Here is a 19707-nt window from a genome sequence, read left to right as displayed (position 1 = left end):
CTTCACTGTTAGAATAGCGAGTCAATGGACTAGACTGCCTGGGGAAATTGTGGACTCTCCATCACTGGAGGTATTCTAGAAGAGGTTGGACAGCTGCTGGTTGGGGATGATTTAGACATAGCTATACCTATTCTACTATGGGTATTTCTCACACTTTTGGGCTTTGCTTGTTGCCTCCACCCCCTTCCTCACCCCCTGCCCTACATGTACCAGGGTGTTTTTAAGCCTCCCTCAGAGGTATTAGGTGTTTCCTACAACCAAGGTTGGGGACTTTGACTGGGGTGTACCAATGTTCCTGCTGGGACTCAGCCTGAAGGTTCCTGGCTAATGGATCTTGCTCCTCTGTTCAGGGTTAGACTGATCATCATATTTGGGATGAAGAAGGAATTTTACCCCATGGTCAGATTGGTATGGACTGTGAGGGTTTTTGCGTTCCTCTGCAGTGGGAGGCATGGTCTTCTACCAGGTATTTCTTGAGCATATATTGCCAACATTTCATAGAAAAAGGATGTTGGCTGCTGTGGTTCCCCTGCTTTACCTGTGGCAAGTTAGGGTGTTAGGTCTCTGTTGTGCCAGGGTTGATAGTAGTCTTATGTAGACTTTAGATCATGAATTGTATAGGATGGTTTGGACAGGGATGCACTAGATGATCTCTGGATGTCCCTTCCAGCCCTACTTCTCTATGATTTTATGATAAAGCAGTGTTTTGTTTACCTATTTCAAATCTTTCCTTACAGTTAGGGGACTCGGACACTTACCATACACCCATTAACAGTTTGATAAGTGCTTGTGTTGACTGGTTGTATCTATTCACTTCTATTCCTTTACCTAGATGCTAAATTAAGATATCTCATAAACTGTCATCACCCTACCTTGTACCATAGGTGTCTTCTCTAGAGATTGGACAGGCATTTGTCTAGGATGGTTTTGTTGGGAATAATCCAGCTTTGAGAAAGAGGCTGGAATAAATGGCTGTTTGTACATGCCATGGGGGTTTATTTTGGTTTAATTCTCCTTAAATTGAAGCGGTGTGTCTTTAAAAACACAGCTTCAATTTAGGGCGAAGTAAACCCCCATGGCACATACACAAGGGTTGGGCCTGACCCTTTCCTGCCTCTTAGGAGCCATGGAGGGAAAGACAAGCTGCTGGCAGGTTAAGCAGTCCCTGAGCTGTGGGGGGTAGGGGGCTGGTGCTTCCCTCCACAGCAGCGGTGGCACCCCCAGGTGGCACCCACCCACAAGCACCCAGCCTAAGTTGTCCTGGAGGGCACCGCTGCTGCGGAGGAAAGCACTGAGTCCCCACGCAGCTCAGGCAGGAAGGCAGGCTCCAGGGAGAAATGAAATAAAAAGATCAGGCTCACCGTTCGTTTTTTTTTCTTCCTTCAGTGGAGCCTGCCTGCACAGGCTGCCACCAGGCTGCCTGCACAGCCCCTCAGATGCACGGGGCACAGTGCTTCCTTCTGCAGCAAACTAAACCACCTCGGAGATGTTATATTTTGCTGCGTCCCAAAGTCATTTAATGCACATTATGCCACTGACGCACGCAAACAGCCCACCATCAAAGAGCCAACAAATGCAAACAGCTGCACCACTAAAATGGTGCAAAAGGGCATTAAGCCGCTTTAAAGGCCAATTTTGTGGCATGTACAAATGGCCCTAACCTCATGTGGTCCTTTCCACCCATTCCTATGATCCTATGTCCAGAAGGGTTTGCTAAATTATTATTTTTTTTATTGCAGAAGACAAATGTTGCTATGCTTTCTTAAGGTGCTACAGTTTATTTCTTTCTTATCAGGGTTTATTCATTCTTCCAGTTTTCTGTATTAAAATCCTTAGTCTCCAGTGGTGCATCTACATATGCAGGCATGTGCTCTTGCAGCAGCTCAGATAGAAGCGGTGCAAATTTGAGCTGGGGCTTTTTGCCTCAGCACATGCGCCTGGACATGAACTTTGGTGTGGTGCAAATTGTGCCACTTGAGGCAAAATAACCATGTCTGACTCCTCCTGGATCTGCAGCCAGAGGGAGCTAGAGACCAGGGTCAGCACCTGTGCTGGCTCCAGCAGTATGAAAAGCTGCCCTGTCCTGGCCCCAGTAATATAAAAACCTGCCCAAGCAAGCATCTCAGGGCTACTCACTCTCAGGAACTTCTGGGGCCCAGCCAGTTGGTATCCGGGAATACTGGCCCCTTGTGTCAGCTGGACTGCTGCAGCAGCATCCCAAATACATTTTTTTAAAATACCATACCCCAAAATCTATATTCTTCCACAATTAGAACAAAAGACCACTATACATATCCCCAGCTGTCTCTCTCTCTCCCTATATATACATAACAGCTGGGGATGGCTCTGGGACTGCCACGCACCTGCCCCCCCTACCCAGCGCCTGCAGCAGCAGGCAAGTGGGGCTGTGGCTCTGCTGTAGGCACAGTGGTCAGTGGTGCAGTTCCGTGTGACCCAGGCTTTGTGCATGCTAAACAGACCTGGCCCATCCAAAGCCATGCACTATCAGGCCGGGTCAGGTCTGTTCAGCATGTACGGAGCCCGGGTCACACAGAGCTGGGTCACCATCTTCTGTGCCTGCAACAGAGCCACAGCCTTGCTGCCTGCTGCCGCTGGCATTGCGGGGGCCGTGTGGGGGGCAGGCATGTGGCAGCCCCTGCATGAGCCCCTCCACAAACCCACCCACTGGGACATTCCCCACAGCTTCTCCCCACACCCCCGCAAGCCCCTCCACTCCCAACACCACCCCGACATCCCCTGCCACTCCTGACACCCCCCAACATCCCCCTGCCACTCCTCACACCCACCCACACCCATAAACCCCCCACCCCACATCCCTAACTTACCCTTGACAGCACCGGGGGTAGCAGGAGCACCACAGAGACACTCTGGCCAGAAACCAGAGCATCTCTCCTGGACAACTGACTCCGGGGTTGCCTCCCGGGACTGACTGTCCGGGGCTATGCCTTGCCCTGCTGTTCTGCGGTGTGTTTCTTTTTTACCCCTGGATATCCAGGGGTCTAACTTTGCCCCCGTGCTGCAAATATGCACCATGGGGAATGTTTTTGTGTTCCCACACATGCATCTTACAGCATCTCAAAGGGGTTTAAGAAGCTGCAAGATGCACATGTGCACTCATCTGGACATGCCCCAGTTGCCTATGCTGTATTATTCTGTGTTCTCCAGGCCATACAATTCTTATCCTGGGAACTGTTTTACTCATGTTTCATCTATCCCAGGTCACATTACTGTGTCTTCCTTTATCCCTCTGTTCCCCAGATCTCTAAACAACAAGCAGGAAAACACAATTAAAACAATATAGCAACACAAACTTGTAAAACTTAAGCTGATTTCACAGTTACCATCTACTGAAATAGCTTAATAATTCAAATAAAAATGCCTCTCTCTCACAATACTAAAAGCAGGTCAAATGCAAAAACATCTCCTATGTCATCGCCTAGGGAAAAAAAACCCACCGTAACAAGTGCACCAGTTTTTAAAGAGTCAATTCGCCATTCTTCATATCACACTTTTTATTTCCCCTGATTCATTCTTCTTATTTTTGCTTTTAATGAACACTTATCTGGATTTTCCATAGCTTTATTTCTCTTATATTTTTGTATTGATCTCGATTTTAGTACAGCTTCAATTGCTGCCACTCCCCTTCCCTCCCCCCCCCCCCCCCAAGTTCCAAATGAACAATATTTTCCTTTTAAAACTCAAAAACAACTGCTGCGGAAAGCCCCAGCTGGGTCCAATATTTTTCTATGGTAGGTCTTTGAAAATAGATCCTGTGGTTTAAAAAAATATTCTTGGTCCTTTTCTAGCTGAATAGCACAATTCTCACAAAGCTTTGTAGTATCTATTCCTGCAAGAATCCTATAACCATCTGTCTTGTTAACCTCTTTATATACCCTTAAAACATTCTCTACATTTAGATTGCTCCTTTTATTTCTTTGCAGAAAATATATTGAAATGTTCTGAACACATTCCATTAAATCTCTATCTCTGACTTTCCTTCCCCAGATCCCATCAATTTTACATTTTCTTCTCTCTCTATTTTCTAGGTCACCAGTTCTCTACTAATTTACATGATGCTGGACCATAAATCTTTTCCCACTATGAATTTCAGCCATATTGTGCTGTTTACCAAACTTTCTCCAACATCCAAAAAAAACTCACCTGTTTTTATTACTTACCTTCTGTGACTGCTTGTAGTAGGTCAATTTCCATATTTTTCTGCTTCAGGAGCAACCAACCTAGTAGTTGATGCAGCTGATTACTCATCTTTTGATTTTTTTCCCCTCTCTCTCTTGTTCCTTAAACTCAGTTTGTTTCCAAAGAAATTTCAAGGGAGTTTGTGTTTCCAAAACACACTTTTTTCTCTCTCTCACTGTAAGGAAGTCCATATTGTCTCATAATAGTGATAAATGAGGAAATATTATATTGAGGAGATGATCTATTTGTAGGACCTGTTTTTTTTTTCAAAGGCCCATAACTTTTCCTGCTTGACTGGTTTCTACTGGATGTTAGTAGCATAAGTAGTTATGCGAGTACAATTAGGCCTGTTTGTGTTTGCAGAATTAGGACCTTAGGACACATCTGTTTTGTCAGTAATCTGTCAGTAAAACCAATCCACTACTGGATGCTTTTTCATAGATGACAATTTGGTTCTTTACAACTGTGGCATCTACCCCTGGTCTGAACTGTAGATATCTTATACCAGCAATTCTTAGCCAGGGTGTTGTGAGATCCTTTTAAGGGTGCCACAGAGTGCCATAGAATATTAGCACCATTAGATGTGTGAATACCTATATGATTCACAAGATAAATACAGAGATTTCAAGTGGGAATTCAAAAACTTTCTGACCTATTGTGGTCTTCTGAGTTCTTTGCAACAAAAGAATTGTTCTATTATTTTTTCTATAGTCAAGAAATGAGTGAAAGTTAAAAGCTGGCATTTTCAAAGGGGTGCCTTCAGTCTAAAAAGGTTGAGAACTATTGCCTTAAATGGACTTACATGGATAATGAATTATTCCTTTCTGCATAACCATTGTCCATTTGGCTTCATTTTACTTGCTCTCCTATATACTGTTTTCTTTGTATCCCTTACTACATATATACAGTGAGCGCATCTACACATTAATTTAGATGGTTTAAATTTAATGCACATTCAACTAATGTGAATTAAGAGGGTTTTGGCAGGTGTCTACTTATGGTGGGACTTGGGACTAACTTTTGTCTCAGGTCACTTCAGCCCTGCCATGTACCCCTGTGGTCATGGGGGGGAGCTCCAGCCTCCAGACACATGGCTGCCAGCACTTGGCAGCCATGCTGAAGCCAGAGCCAGAAGCCAGCATTCAGCAGCCATCTTGGAAACACACTCCTGCCCTCTGATACCTGGCCAGCCCCTTCCCTACCCAGGAGCCATGTGCCCAGCACAGGGGCAGCATGAAGCAGCTCCCTCTTTGCCCACCCTGCCTCCCTGCACCAGGGCTGCTCCTGCCCCAGCCAGTGATGCCCAGCACCCCAGTGCTCCAACCCAGCCCCTGCCAGTGACAACCAGTACCGCATGCTCCTGCTAGCCTTGGGGCTGGCCGTGCTTGCCCCAGCAGGCACTCCCCTGCCCAGGCCCCAGGAGAGCAGCACACCAGTTGTGGGAGGCCCTGGCTGACCCCCTGCACTTCCCACTCCAGCCTGCTGCGCACACAACCCTTACCCAGTGCCCACCCCCAGCACTACTGTCAGGACATGCATATAGGTAAAACAAAAAAAGTTATTACCCTTACAACCCACCCCTTTCTCTCCCCACTCAACCACCCTCCCCACCCACCAACAACAAAAAATCTGCTTATAGACCTGGGGGAGGAGAGGTGCCCAGCCAGGAGCCTGGGGATAGGCTCTGGCTGGCCTCCTAGTGGCTGGGCAGACCCAGGAATAAATTCCCTGAGTTAATGCAGAATAATGCATTACACATGCGTTAATATGCATTAACTAATCCCACTTAAATGTGATACTTGGTTTGGGCAGGTATCAAATTTAGGCTCATATAGCCTAAAATCACCATTTCTAAGCCATATTAAGGGCGCGCATATGTAGACCTGAGCCCCTAATGCATCTTAAATTGGTCTAATCCACATACAGGGCATTTATAGACATTAGGGCTGTGCGAAATTTTGCCGGCTGCTTCATTCTGACTCTTTTTCGACCAATTTCAAGGTCAAAACAGCAAAACTGGAACAAAGCAAAGCCTGTTGAAATAGCCTCGAAACAAAATGAGGCTGGTTGAAACATTTTGACTTTTGAAATGTTTCGATCATAGGCTGGGGGTGGGAAGTCAGTCCAACTGGGCTGACTTCCCATCCCCAGCACAAGATCTGGCACCCCCATCCGCTTGATCGCACCGGGGGTGGAAGGCAGCCCACCTGGGCTGCCTCCCGCCCCAGTGCTATGTAGCGCTGGGGATGGGAAGTCAGCCTAGCTGGCCAAGTGAAACTCGAAACAGCATCAAAACAGCTTTTCTGTTTCGACGGAATGGAATGAAACGGAACAGCTGTTTGGACTCTAAATGAAATTCAAGATGAAACACTTCCCTCAAATTGCTGAAACTTGAGGTGAAACTCAAAGAGATCCAGTGGGTCAGAGCAGACTTAATTAACGAAGTCTGCTCCACACATGAGCTCACGCGTACTGCACTGCTTCGCATGCAGTTGTATAAGCAGTGAAATACACATCAGCATGCAGAAAATGGCAGCAGTGCGCTTTTGAATTAAAACATCTCTGAACTAAAAGCACGCCATTGCCATTTTCTCAGCACTGACACGTATTTCACAACTTATACAATTGCATGTGCTGCAATGCCAAGCGCTTTTAAAAGTGCCTGGTGCTGTGGCGTAAGCATGTATACAAATGCCCATAATGACCATGTGTAGAAATACCCAATGACATGCTTCTTATCCTAACATAAATTAGCAGTTACTTATCATTGTCTCACTGCAAAAAACCCCCAAGCAAACAAAATAAAAAAACCAGAAGAGCAGAACCCTACAGTATCCATCCAGCTTGAAAAGGTCTCATATATGTAACAGGGGTGTAGGTAAAGAAGATTGAACCTGTATTTACAAACATAATTAGCTAGTGCAATACTTGGCCATCAGTTCAGGATTTTAAGTTCTCAAGCTTTGTTACTACTTGTCTAGGAACAGATTTTGCATTTGTCCCTGGGCAAGTTGTGCCTGTGTATGTCCCAGAACAGAAATATCCCAGGAAAAGAGCAATAAGGAAGCAACTGATTAGCCCTTCCAAATTATAGTAATATCTTATTTATGTTGAAGAATACTAATGATAAAGGACAGTATTAGCTGAAACCCCATCATTCTGATTTCTAAAAGCAACAATGCTTACTTAAATGAATGAGAGCAAAGAAAATAAATGAGTAATCTGGGGTTTTTTCTGGCTTGTTTACTTGGTACATTTGACAACGCTATGTACACACAGTTCCAGAATGAATAAAAAGAAAGTATTGTAAAACCAAAAACTTCACAGAGATACTCAGTGGGAAATGCATTACCTACAGATGCTTTTAATTTACTTTTTTAAACTTGACTACATTTTAATCTGATTGTGTCCCTTTAGACTAAATCCTAAAAGCCACAAAGAAATATAAAAAGTCTAGAGCAAGCAGCAGCCACTAGGTGGCAACAATTAGCAAGAAAACATTTTGCTACTAAAATGGATTGGTATTACAAATATGAAAAAGCATGAACGGTCAATGACAAATCATCAGTATTGCTACTTAATGTAAGGAAACACTAAGAACATATGGTGTGCTACTTTATAAAATCCTTTTAATTTGTTAAAAATCCCTGGGAGGATGGGATAGCAGGTTGGAAAAAGCAGTAACTATTTTGCAATATTCTCGCTAAGTGTAGGGCAGAGTAAGTTTAACTTTATTTGTTTCATGTCTTTCACCTTAATGCATTATGACAACAAAGTGAACTGGTTATTTAGTTCTGCTATAGTATCTATAAGTACCTCTATCGAAGTGTGTGTTGCTGTTTTATAATTTTTAGAGCAGTGGTTCTCCACTTTTTAGATCTGGACCCACTTGTAAACACTGATGGCCAGTCCTGACCCAGTGCCCCTCATTCCCTCCCTGGTGCCCCTCACCCCCAGGTCCCAGCCTGTGTGGGGCAGGGGGTGGGGATGAGGGATTGGGTGGGTGCATGGGGGTCCCCAAGTAGCCCCTTGCAAGCTGGAACTCTGCCTGCAAGGGAAAAGCCATGGTTTCTCATATTTTTCTCCTTTAAACGATATTCCATTTTTAAAGCATGTTGATCCATTGTTAAAGTTTGTTTGCAACCCTTTCATATATTCTTGTGACCCACTTTTGGGTTGCAAACCATGGACTGAGAAATGCTGTTTTACAGCAAAACTTCTCAGTGAATTTTAACTGAGATTCTTGCAACACCTACTACAAAAGCAAGAAAGAAACTATGATACTACTTACTTCCATGCTTCTTAGTAGAGTGAAATCATATTCTCCTGATTCATGACTGTGTTGCCAAATTAGAGGACTTGTAAATATGTACAGCTAGCATAATTTGAACCTCAAAGTGCCAACTTTAAAGGTGAGGTTTACAGAATCATAGCACATTGCTTTAACACCTGATAAAAAAAAAATCATAAAATCCCTCCCCTGATTTTAAAATGCTTATTGGGTACTTTTGTTCTGTTTTCCCCTTGGAACATAATTACTCACTGAAGAGCCTTGCACTTCAGTTGCTCTTAGTTGCTAAAACATGAATGTATTTTTTATGTCCTACCCTTAAGCAGAACACGTTCAAATTTACATCTAATTTCAAAATCATTTCCCCACCTCTCAATTCAAGTTAGGTAATGTGAAGCAACACAACACATCAGACGAATTCTAGCCATCTGTTCCTCCTCCTCCTTCTCTCTCTCTCTGTTGTGATGATTGTTTATCCTGTCCTTTCATACTTACGTCCCAACAGAGGTGCTGAGGATCTTCAGCTTCCATTAAATTCAAGCCTTGTCTATGCCAGGGATTTAACCCAATGTTGCGATTGACATTCAGCTATCTGTGGTAACAGGGAAAAACAAGTCATGATTTTTTCACCAGTGCAGTTTATCCTGTTTTCATGAAAGATGCCTGTTGCTTTGAATGGACTTTAATCAAGTCCTAAATTAATCCAAACTCAACACAGTTCATTTCCTTGTCTCCCCAATCCAAGAATCTGGGCTGATGCACAAATTAAAGTCCCATTCCTGCCAAGGCTTTTTTTTTTTTTTTTTATGTACTTAACACATGCCACTAGTCCCAGACATTTACAAGGCTGGTCTCATGCAGAAAGATACATTGGTGTGTAAGTATTTACAGAATCAAGGACTATGAGCCCTACAAACATTTTACTACAAAGGATGGGGCTCAATACCACAGGGTTGTGGTCACACAAAGTACTATAAGTTAAACCAGGGTAGGGATTCACAGTGCATCAGCTGCTTTGGAGTAAAAACCTGTGTTTTCTTACAGGGGGGGTAAATGAAAGCTGATCCACAGTCATGAAGCTGTCTTTCATTGAAAGTATGTCCTGCTCTCATTTATTTCACAGTAACTTATTCATTTCCTCATGCCTACAATAGTTGTGTTAAGTGGGTCTATTACAGTATGCACAACATCAGAGTGGGGCCTAAAATTAAGTGCACTAGCCTCAAACATTATGTTAAAAGGAACAATAGAGCAAAACTACATGTTGGGTTGATGAGAAAGGAGGTCAAAAAGGTCACAAGTACCATCTAATACAATGAACATTTCAATAGATCAAAAGGTCTTACCCAGTAAGCAAACGATTACTCTTGGTACCCTATTGGCAGTAAAATGTTTCACAGGTTGTTGGGAAGAAGACAGGGTGGATTTGCATCTTATAGAGTAACTCAGTAGCTGGCGACCTTTAGCAAGTCACAGGCCAGAACATCTTGGCTCCAGTTCAACACAGGCTGGGTGGCTTTAGTGACACATCAATAGCAGGGGGCTTTTCCTGCAGCTGTGCCAGGCCTAGGCAGCTGGGAGCTGTGCCTACACTTCCCCCAGCCCCTTGTTCAGCTGGCAGGGAGCTGCACTGGGGCTGGGCAGCTGCATCCTTGCTGCCATTGCTTCCTTCTTCTCTTGCCTCCCAGCTGCAGTGCAGCTCCCCACTTATAGAGGCTGTGCCCAGTAGCTGGGGAGTGGTGGGAGGAGGAAGAGGGCATTGCTGGGGGAAGTAGTGGTGGTTTGAGCTTCCAGCTGCCCTTCCCTAGTGCAGCTCTTTGTTACTTGGACCCAGCATGGGCACAGGTAAACCCTGTGGCTCCCTGGACTTTTATGTTGCTGATCCCTGAACTAAATCAAAGATGTAATTACATGCTGTTGTCGTTCTCGTCTCTGTTAGGGATGCACATACTCGATCATATGCTGCCCACCCTGAATCCTGACAAACAGGTGCATTTGGCAATAGTGACCCACACCCCACGCAGCAGCATCTTCAACCCTAACAGAAAACAATTGCTACAGAAACATGTGTTCCATCACCTGGGACAGATCTGAGGGGCAAAGGGAGGGTGCAATGGTGTACTTGCACCCCTCTGATTCTTGGTCCACCCAAAGTTTAAAACAAACTGCCTCGCAGTGGCAACAGTACTTCTATTCAGGCAGCAGCGAGGGAGTCATTTGACTTCATAGCTCATTATGATCTACCTGATTCCTTATAAACTCTTCATTCCATAGATGTGAATGCCCCTCTCTCTTTTTGATGGTTATGTTCCACTAATCAACCTATTCTTTCTTCTGCAACTCTGCTGTCTGTTAGCTGCTCCTCTTAATGTAGCTCCTATTTCACAGCCCTGCAGACCAGTTTTAATCCCTAGCTCAAAACAGTAATTCAGATGTAGAAATAACTTTCAGTGAAGCATTTGATGCACTGTGAAGACGCTCAAAAAGGCTTGCTTTTGTTTTATAAACGTGAAAGAGGTGTATAGTTAATTCTAATGACCACAGGACTAAAGAAACAACATCTTCTGGTTATTTTTGCCTACTTCGTTGCATTTGATATAGCAAATGTCATCGGCAGTGACAATTCCTCAATTCACGAATGATCTCTACCACAGCTCATTGATAGGTTTTGAGGTGGCTTAAGAGTTCAATCCTTGAGCCACAAATCTGTCTGCAGAAGTTGCAGGTCTTTCCACAGGGGAGAGTAGGCTATAGGCTGGGATTCATACCCTTTTCCTTCCTCTGCTCTCTCTTCTCTGCTTTGAAGGCAAGACACTCCCCCTCACAAAGGGCTGCTGCTTGGTTGAGGCTGTAGCACCGTTTGAGCAAATGTATAGTATTTATATTGGAGCATCTATAGCAAATGTAAGGTATAGCAAATTAGTGCACATTCCAACACAGCTATATTTGGTTTTGCTTTGATCGTAAACTGAATAATACAGCCGTAGGCCCCTAGCATATTAGTAAAGCTTCTAGTTTATTTTTTACCTGGAAAAAATATTGTTGTGTTATATGTGATGATGCACCTTACCACCTGCACCTTCCTTTTCAAAATCATAGATCTACCCATGTCCATGACACTTTATTGCAACCTTGAAGGTTTTCAACCCACCTTTTCCTCTCTCAGCAGTGCTCCCTCTCCCTAGTCTTTTCTTCCCCTTACCCTATCCTTTACATTTCAGTGGCTTCAGGCCTTTCTATTTAGTCCCCCTCCTCTCTGCAAGCAAGTCCATTCATAGCAGCTGACCACCTTGGCTGGTGCCTACCACAGCTGATGCTTTTTGGAACATTGGTCTCCAAGACCCCTGCTGCACATTGCATATATGACACAATTCACTGGTGAATCGTGCAATTCACATAGACCAGCCAGACCTATGAAGTAACTATCACACAATTCACTGGTGAATGGTGCAATGTACATTGACTGGCCATGTGTACTAAGTAGTAACCACACAACTCACTGGTGCCTCGAGCAATAAACATTGACTGGCCACATGTACAAACTAATTATCATACAATTCGCCGGTGAATCACGCAATAAATGGCGACTGGCTGCATGTATAAAATAATTATCACACAATTTGCTGGTGAATTTTGCAATAAATGTAGGCCAGCCACACGTACAAAGTAATAATTGCACCATAAGAAGAGACTAGCCAGCTATAAAAGAGCCAGCCAGCTACAAAGTAAGTGTTTGAAAATGTGCAGCAACTCTCTGGCTGGTTTCTATCCAGCTTTCATTAGAGCAAGGGAAGTCTAGGTTAGACATTAGAAAAACTTTCTCAAAAGGAAGCACTGGAACAGGCTGCCCAGAGAGGTGGGGGAATCTCCATCCTTGGAGGTTTTTAAGGTCCCTCAGGGAGGCAAAGCCTTGACTGGGATGAGGTAGTTGGGGGTGGTCCTGCTTTGAACAGGGGTTGGACTAGATGTGACCTCCTGAGGTCCCTTCCAACCCGAATTTCCTATGATTCTATGAATACCTAGCAAAGCGCTGCCCTGCGCCAGTGTCAGACTGCCCCTGCTCCCACCTTCCTTTCCCTAGGGCCTGGGAAAGGGCAGAAACCAAGCGGATTTAGATAGGACAGGAACATACTGCCTCCCTGGACTGATTTATTGCTCAAGTGTGTGTGGGTAGATGTGTGCATGTGTGTGGGGGTAGGTGTAAGGGTGTATAGGTTTGTGTGTGTAGGTGTGTGTGTATTTGTAGATATATGGGGGGTGGTGTAGGTATGTGGGTACATAGGTTTGTGTATGTGTTTGATTTACAGGTTTGTGTGCGCGGCTGCGAATAAGCATGTGGGCGTACAGCTGTGTGGAGGTTTGCGGGGGTGCCGCGAGGGCCGTGCGTGGAGCAGACAGGGGTGCCGGTCCCGGTGCCGGCCGGGCGGCCGCCCTTCCCAGGCTGCCTCGGCTCGCCCCTCCCCCTCGCCCTAGCCGTTGGGTGGCTGCGGGGCGGGGCGGAGCCGCGGCCGGGCCGCCCGTTGGCTGGAGCCGGCGGCTGGCGCCCCGCGCCCTCCCGCAGCTCCGCCCCGCCCCGCCGCCCGGCCGAGCCTTTGAATGTGCTTCCCCCGCCGGCCCGCGGGACCTGCCCCGCCGCCGCCGCCGCCGCCGGGACCCACCGGAGCCGCCGCTCGAGCAGCGCGGGGTGCGGGGTCCGCCCGCCCGCCCGGGCCGCGCCGCGCCGCGGGGACATGCCGTTGTGCCCCGCCGCCCAGCGCAGGCAGCCGGCGCCGGGCCGCGGGGAAGAGGAGGAGGAGGAGGAGGATGCCGCGCGGCGGTGCGTGGGTGCGGGGCCGGGGGGCGGGCGTCAGCCCCGGGCACCACACCTCGGCGCCTGAATGAGCCCCGCGGCGCTGCCCATGCCGTTGCCTGCGCCTCCCCTGCTGCCTGCGCCGCCCCGCCGGGCGCGGGGGCTGCTCTCCATCCTGGGCCTGGCCCTCGGGAAGCCGCTGTGGATGTAGTATTACTTCCTCCTCCTCCTCCTCCTCGGGGCGGCCCCTCGCCCCCCGCCCCGCCTTGCCTCGCCTCGCCTCGCCGCGCCGCGCCGCGCCGCGGGGGTCTGGTCTGCCCGCGCACCCCGGCCAGCGGGACGTCTGGGATGCTGGCTGGGTCCTCCTGAGAGGAGCGGATTTCGGGTCGGGGCGGTCTCCTGTGGGTTTCGCCCCCGGTGCCTGGGCTGCGCCTTCACTCGGCGGCGGTCCGCAGCCTCCTCACAGGGTGGTTCAGCACCCGCCCGGGGAGGGGAGAAAGAAAAGGATGAACAAGAGCGCACCTGGTCTTTTTTCTTTCAACTGCACGTGCTTCGGCATCGAGGAGGAAATGGGTCTGAAGTAAATTGTCTCATGGATGCTAAGGGTGCGCCTGGGAATAAAACCCTCGCAGCCTCATCGTGCTTATTTGTACCGGGCGTCGCAAACTGAGGAGGGAAACGCTGAGAAGAGGAAAGTACCTCTGAGAGCTCCCCGCTCGGTCATGAATGAAGCCGCATCCAATGCAATAACTGGATTATAATTGCTGTTGTTGTTGTTGTGATTCATATTACTGGCTGCTTTACTTTTGGGGGTTCGCCCTGCTCCTCCTCTTCCTCCTCCTCACTGGTTCCCTGTTGGGAAGTATGGCTAATCCTGGGAGAAGGAGCTATGATAACCGGGAGATAGTGCTGAAGTACATCCATTACAAACTGTCACAGAGGGGATATGACTGGGCTGCCCACCAAGACAGAGCACGGGGTTCTCCGAGTCTCTCTCCTGCTGCTGCTGTTGCTGCTGCTGGGACTTCCTCTGACCATGCTGGGCCGGTGTCTCTGCATCCTGAGCCTGCTGGCTCAGCTGCTGCTAGTAACGTGCCTCCTGGTAATGAGCCTGGCCCAGCCCCACAGGCTGTCCACCTGACCCTGCGCCAAGCTGGAGATGATTTCTCCCGCCGCTACCACAGTGACTTTGCCCAGATGTCTGGCCAGCTGCACTTGACCCCCTTCACAGCCAGGGGGCGCTTTGTGGCGGTAGTGGAGGAGCTGTTCCGAGACGGAGTGAACTGGGGGAGAATTGTGGCCTTCTTTGAGTTCGGTGGCATGATGTGTGTGGAGAGTGTCAACCGGGAGATGTCGCCCCTCGTGGACAACATTGCAACATGGATGACGGAGTACCTGAACAGGCATCTCCAGAACTGGATCCAGGACAATGGAGGCTGGGTATGTATCCGTTGTTTCTTTCCCTTTAAAATACAGTGCCGATGCCTTCTAGCCACTCTTGGGAGGTCAGCAAACTGGATGGTGTGCAGGGCACGAGAAAACAGAATACAAAAAATTCCAGTGTATGCTTTGATTGGGACAAATTAAGTCAGGCAGTAGTTTGGCTTGGGGCACGGGAGCTCGTTTTTAAGGGGCTGCCACTAGCCAGCCTTTGACTAACTCCCTTAACGTTGAGTGTTGGGTCATGCAAGGGTTAAAGTGAAGCAGTTTCACTGTGAGAGTGTTCACGGCCTTTCCTTCCCTGCTAAGCATTTGAGGAAACTGTGTTTTCCTTTCCTCCTTACCCCGCCATTCTCCTGGATGGGTGCAGGGAGAGTTTTCCCTCTCCTCTTCTTCAGTTTACTTTAACCATTGACATGATACAAGCGCCACACAGTGCTTGATGGTAGCATGGGGTCATGGAGCAGTGTGGGAAAAGAAAACAATGATATTATTATACCCAGGAGTGATGCTGCTGGTGCGGAGTGGAGGGATAAAGCAGAGAAGGTACGTGTGCATAACTGCTCACGTATAGTGGGTGACATTTTAGTCATAGACACTTTAAACAGGTGAATTGCGTATTAAAGAATGGAGTGAAACATTGGTCAGGACTGACTATCACCTGCCTGTCGTAGCCACAATGATACTTTAACTAGATAGTTTTGCATATGGTTCATTTTTTGAACTGTTTCTCTCCTGTGTTTACACTGAGCAATTTTCAGTCTGGAAGGAATAAATGCTTCTCAGAGGCCAGCAGAGGAACTTACTGTGGGATTTTTCTGGAAAAAATGTTGTTTATTGTAACCTAGGACATTCCTAGGCAAGCAATATTTTACAAGTCCCACAGATAAAAGTTGCGTCTAGTTGGAATGGTTGTAGCTTCATCCAAAGGGACCTGAATTTCACCACTCACAAGGCAAATGTGCTGTTTTCAACTTTTACAGTCAAATTTACTCTCTTTCTGTCTCAGAAAATACCCATTTGATCGGTGGGTGTTGGCTTTCTTTCTTCCTTCTATACTAATCAATTGACAGTAAGAAACATTGTGCCCCCAAGCAAAATTCAGGTCTCAATTCAGTCTTGCCGCATTCATAAAGCCAATTATGTATGACACATCTGTAATGTATTTGCGTACAGGAGCAGTATACTGAACTAAAGACATGTTGAAGAAGAAACTTTTATATATAGGACTGGGAAATGCTGTAAGTTGTTTAAAAGATGAGACTGTCCTGGCCTGGGGGAATAGTAGCCCATAGTCCTGTCTCTTACGAGATATTTTTAGAGAGCAATCACTTACATAACAGAGTTTCTAAAGGGAGTAATGTTTCCCAGCAAGTGCTTTGATTTATTCCTGTTATTTAGAAAAAAAGTCTTTCTAGAATGTTACTGTCTCTTTCAGCATCCAGAATCATCTTAAATTAGTGTTATGTTTTGTGGTTTGCTACCTGTGCTGTTTGTCTCTCTCTCTAAAGGCTGAGAGTTTCCTTGTTCTGTCATACCCACAATGTTGGGGCTCAAGAATGCCTGTGGACTGCCACACTGTTTAGGGTAAGATTTTGGAGAATTGTACTGTGTTTGTATTCGATTTCCAAAATTAAAATGTCAAGAACAGTGATTTGGACAATGGCCTGTTAACTGAAACTTGGTGGGAAGAAGAGGTCATCTTACAACGGACATTCAAATGAACCTGAAGGACAATCTTCCAAGAAGATATTTCTCTACACACACTCCTTTTTTTTTTTTTTTATAGGACAGCAGTTTGCACTGAGCGTAAAGAGGAAGCAAGGAGCAGAATTTGTTGGATAATATATTTTAGTACACCAACTCTATAGTTGGGAAAGATGTTCTGCAAGCTTTCAAGCACAAAATGCCCAAAGCTTATCTAACAGCTCTCCCAACTATATAAAAGATAATACCAAACAAATCTTGCTTCTTGCATATTCCCTGGACCATCATAGACACAAAGACAGTAGGTAAGGGACCAGAGCAATTAGATTTTCTGTCTAGGAAATCAGGAGCTAGATCTGACAAGGGACTCATGACTTGAGGGCTGGGGATGTTAGGTGCAGTATCTCTTCACATGCTACCTCCTAAACCAAAAGCAGTGCAACAACATGACTGTCTAACCCTGTAAGTAACAGACTCACCTGCAAGAGGAGCACCTGGGCTCTGTTTCCTATGCCAAGGATTGTTTATCCATTTTACATGAAACTTATACTGGATAAACTTGATAATCTATGGAGCAGGGTCTTCCCTCTCAGAGGTAAACACACCCATCCCTGGGCTGGAGTTATGTTTCTGCTTGGTCTTTGTCTTTGGCTGAGAAGCTTGAATTCATTTTGCTAAGTGGCAGAATTTCAGAAGGAGATGTAGCAAATTGCCACCCCTTATTTTACACCCCAGAACAGCTTATAGTCTGGCAGTTACTAGGGCACTGTCCTGGGAGGGGAGAGTTGTGGTTTGATGATGGCATCAAACTGAAGTCTTCTATATTCTGGATGAGTGCACTAACCACTCCACTGAGCTGTTGCATAAAGAAAAAGAGCCTTGCCCTCTTCCAGCTGTGGGCTTAGAGCACATCTGTCAGATTGTGTCCTCTGGAGAGCTATGTGAAGGGGACCCCTATTTCAAGAACATCTAGAAATAGGGACCAGATTAGGTAACCCTACCAAGGTAGCAGTTGTTTTGGGCATGCACAGAAGCACAGCTCTGGGCACCTTGGAAAATGTATTGTAAGAAATGTACAGAGGTATGGGTTCATATCCCCCTCCTGACATGTAGTGATCACCAAGTTCAGTAAAACCCAATCAGACATGAGCAAGAGGAATCATACAATAACTTTTATTGTGGAGCAGTAGACAAGTCTCTGCAGACTTTTTGTCTCTCTTTAACTAACTAGCTACTCCCTCACTCAAGGACCATCTCCCAGTTCCTGATGTCTTAGTCTCCTATGTTAGGGAGCATCTATAAATTAACTTCTATCACTACAGGCATCTAAGACATTGGAGCTGCTGAGCTGAGGATCACATCTAAAGTTTGTCCAAGTTCTTTTGCTGCCTGGAACTTATGACTTACTCCATGGTCCACTGAAATCACTGTAGACTACAGTTCAAGCCCTGATTTTATGTTGTATGTGTATTCTAGTAATAAAAATGTAAGGGATTAATTTAAATTAATATTTTTAAAAGAGAAAGGTGTTACTAGAAATACTTGGCCAGATGAAGCAAACAAATGGAGGTCATTTCTTGATATTTTGAAATTTGGAAGAAAGTAATTTAGAACACAGATAGCAAGAGCCTTTAAAAGGCAAGCTACATCCTATGGATACTATGTAAACAAAGGCTGATGATTTGATGCACTGTAGGCCATATTTTTGGTGTGTATTTATGTGTAACGCACAGATGAGGGCAGATGTGTGAAATATCATCTTATGATGCATTTACATTCATTTCTCTGTTAAGATTATTATGACTATTAATGGTTGAAAAACTTGTATGCTCTTACAACTAAAATGAAGTTTCAGATGCAGCTATTGGAATCCTCTTTCAGATGGAAGAAATCCTAGATGGCACTTGGCATAGGATTTGTTTTTTTCAAAACATGTTAAAGGGAAAACATGCACTGGGGATAATTTACTGAAACTCAGTCTTCAACTTGGCACTTATTCACAATGTAGGAAGCATATACTCTTACTATAGTATGATGAATGTCTCTTCAAAGTAACTGCTTGTAAGCACATTTTATGCACACTTTTTTATATAGTGTAAGCATAATTTAATATAATATCAGTATTTTGAACAGGTACCTGTTACAGCTACTGTGTTACAAGTTCATACTTTTATACTGTTTGTACTTCTGCTTGCCATGGTAATGATCCAGTGTGTAGTGCTATGTTATATTTCCGTACTGTAATGTTGCAGTATAATATTTATGAAAATAATGTCATTTTTATAATTGTAAGAACATATTCTCTGTCATAAAACGGCAAACCAATTGCTCAGTATACCTTGCTCTATTTTGTGAGTATACTTCAAGTAACTTTAAGTAACTTGAAGTAACCACAAGCTGGTGACAAATTGTATTTTTAAATAAATCTCTATTAAATACAATCAAAATACTTTCAAAAGGACATATATTATTTATTATTTTATAAGGAAACCAAAGACAGAGAAGCACAAATAGATGAGCCAGAAAGGGATATCACTTACAGAGCAGACATTTTAATGATTCCTGTGTATCCAATAGTAATGATGTCTAATGACTGTTAGATTCCTTAACATTACATTGTTTAATGATTCTGTTGGAATTTGAGACAGAAAACAACATCATTTAACTGTTGGCTGTATTTTCAGTTTACAGTTCTGATGGGAAATAAATACAGCTTACAAAGATTTGCATACAGGTCAGGATAGCACACTTTAACTTGATTAAAACTTCTTAATTGCATTATAAAAGAAAAAAGAAGAAAAGTAGGTCATCTCTACAATTTCATGGTACTTAATATATATGTGTTGTGACTGTTGATAAGTTAATGGCTTTTTTTTTTTAATGTCTGCCATTTTAACTGCAGAATAACTGTCTCAATAGCAGATGAACAGACTAGCACAGTTTGTGACTTACGAGTATGAGCTGGAAATATTAAATGTGAGGCATTTTGGGGGAATACCCGTATTTGCCTTGAAATAATTCTTCCTTTTAGTCAAGTCTGGAGCCCAGACCCAACACCAGTGGGTTCTCAACCTTAGACTCACGACAACCCTTGTTAGATTCAAAGCACCCCTCAGAAAATGCCAGCTCTTAGCTTGCACTCAGTTTTCCTCTGGAAAAATAATACTGTAATTCTTCTGTTGCAAAGAATTCAGAAAGACAGTAACAGGTCAGGCTGTTTTTGACTCTGTTCCTATTTGAAATCTCTGAGTCTATGTTGTGA

General features: G+C 45.1%; 1 protein-coding gene and 1 long non-coding RNA gene across 3 annotated transcripts in view; one reads left to right on the top strand and one right to left on the bottom strand.

The window, feature by feature from the left end:
* Window positions 1-6903: 6903 nt before the first annotated feature.
* LOC132249377 (uncharacterized) lies at window positions 6904-13233 on the bottom strand. Its single transcript, XR_009460855.1, has 3 exons — window positions 13168-13233; window positions 11278-11402; window positions 6904-9101 (listed from the first exon to the last, which is right to left on the bottom strand). It is a non-coding gene; the product is annotated as an uncharacterized LOC132249377 (long non-coding RNA).
* BCL2 (BCL2 apoptosis regulator) overlaps window positions 13094-19707 on the top strand; it is a 144281-nt gene continuing 137667 nt past the window's right edge. Inside the window, exons 1-2 of one of the 2 annotated variants that reach the window (XM_019490401.2) lie at window positions 13094-14738; window positions 16250-16325. In XM_019490401.2, the coding sequence (XP_019345946.1) occupies window positions 14163-14738; window positions 16250-16324 (651 nt within the window). In that variant the 5' untranslated portion in view covers window positions 13094-14162 and the 3' untranslated portion in view covers window position 16325. The remainder of the gene's footprint in view (window positions 14739-16249; window positions 16326-19707) is intronic. The other variant, XM_006269171.4, reaches the window with a different exon arrangement.

Source organism: Alligator mississippiensis, chromosome 3, assembly GCF_030867095.1.
Source record: "Alligator mississippiensis isolate rAllMis1 chromosome 3, rAllMis1, whole genome shotgun sequence".
Taxonomy (NCBI): Eukaryota; Metazoa; Chordata; order Crocodylia; family Alligatoridae; genus Alligator; species Alligator mississippiensis.
This window is presented reverse-complemented; position numbering and strand designations above follow the sequence as displayed.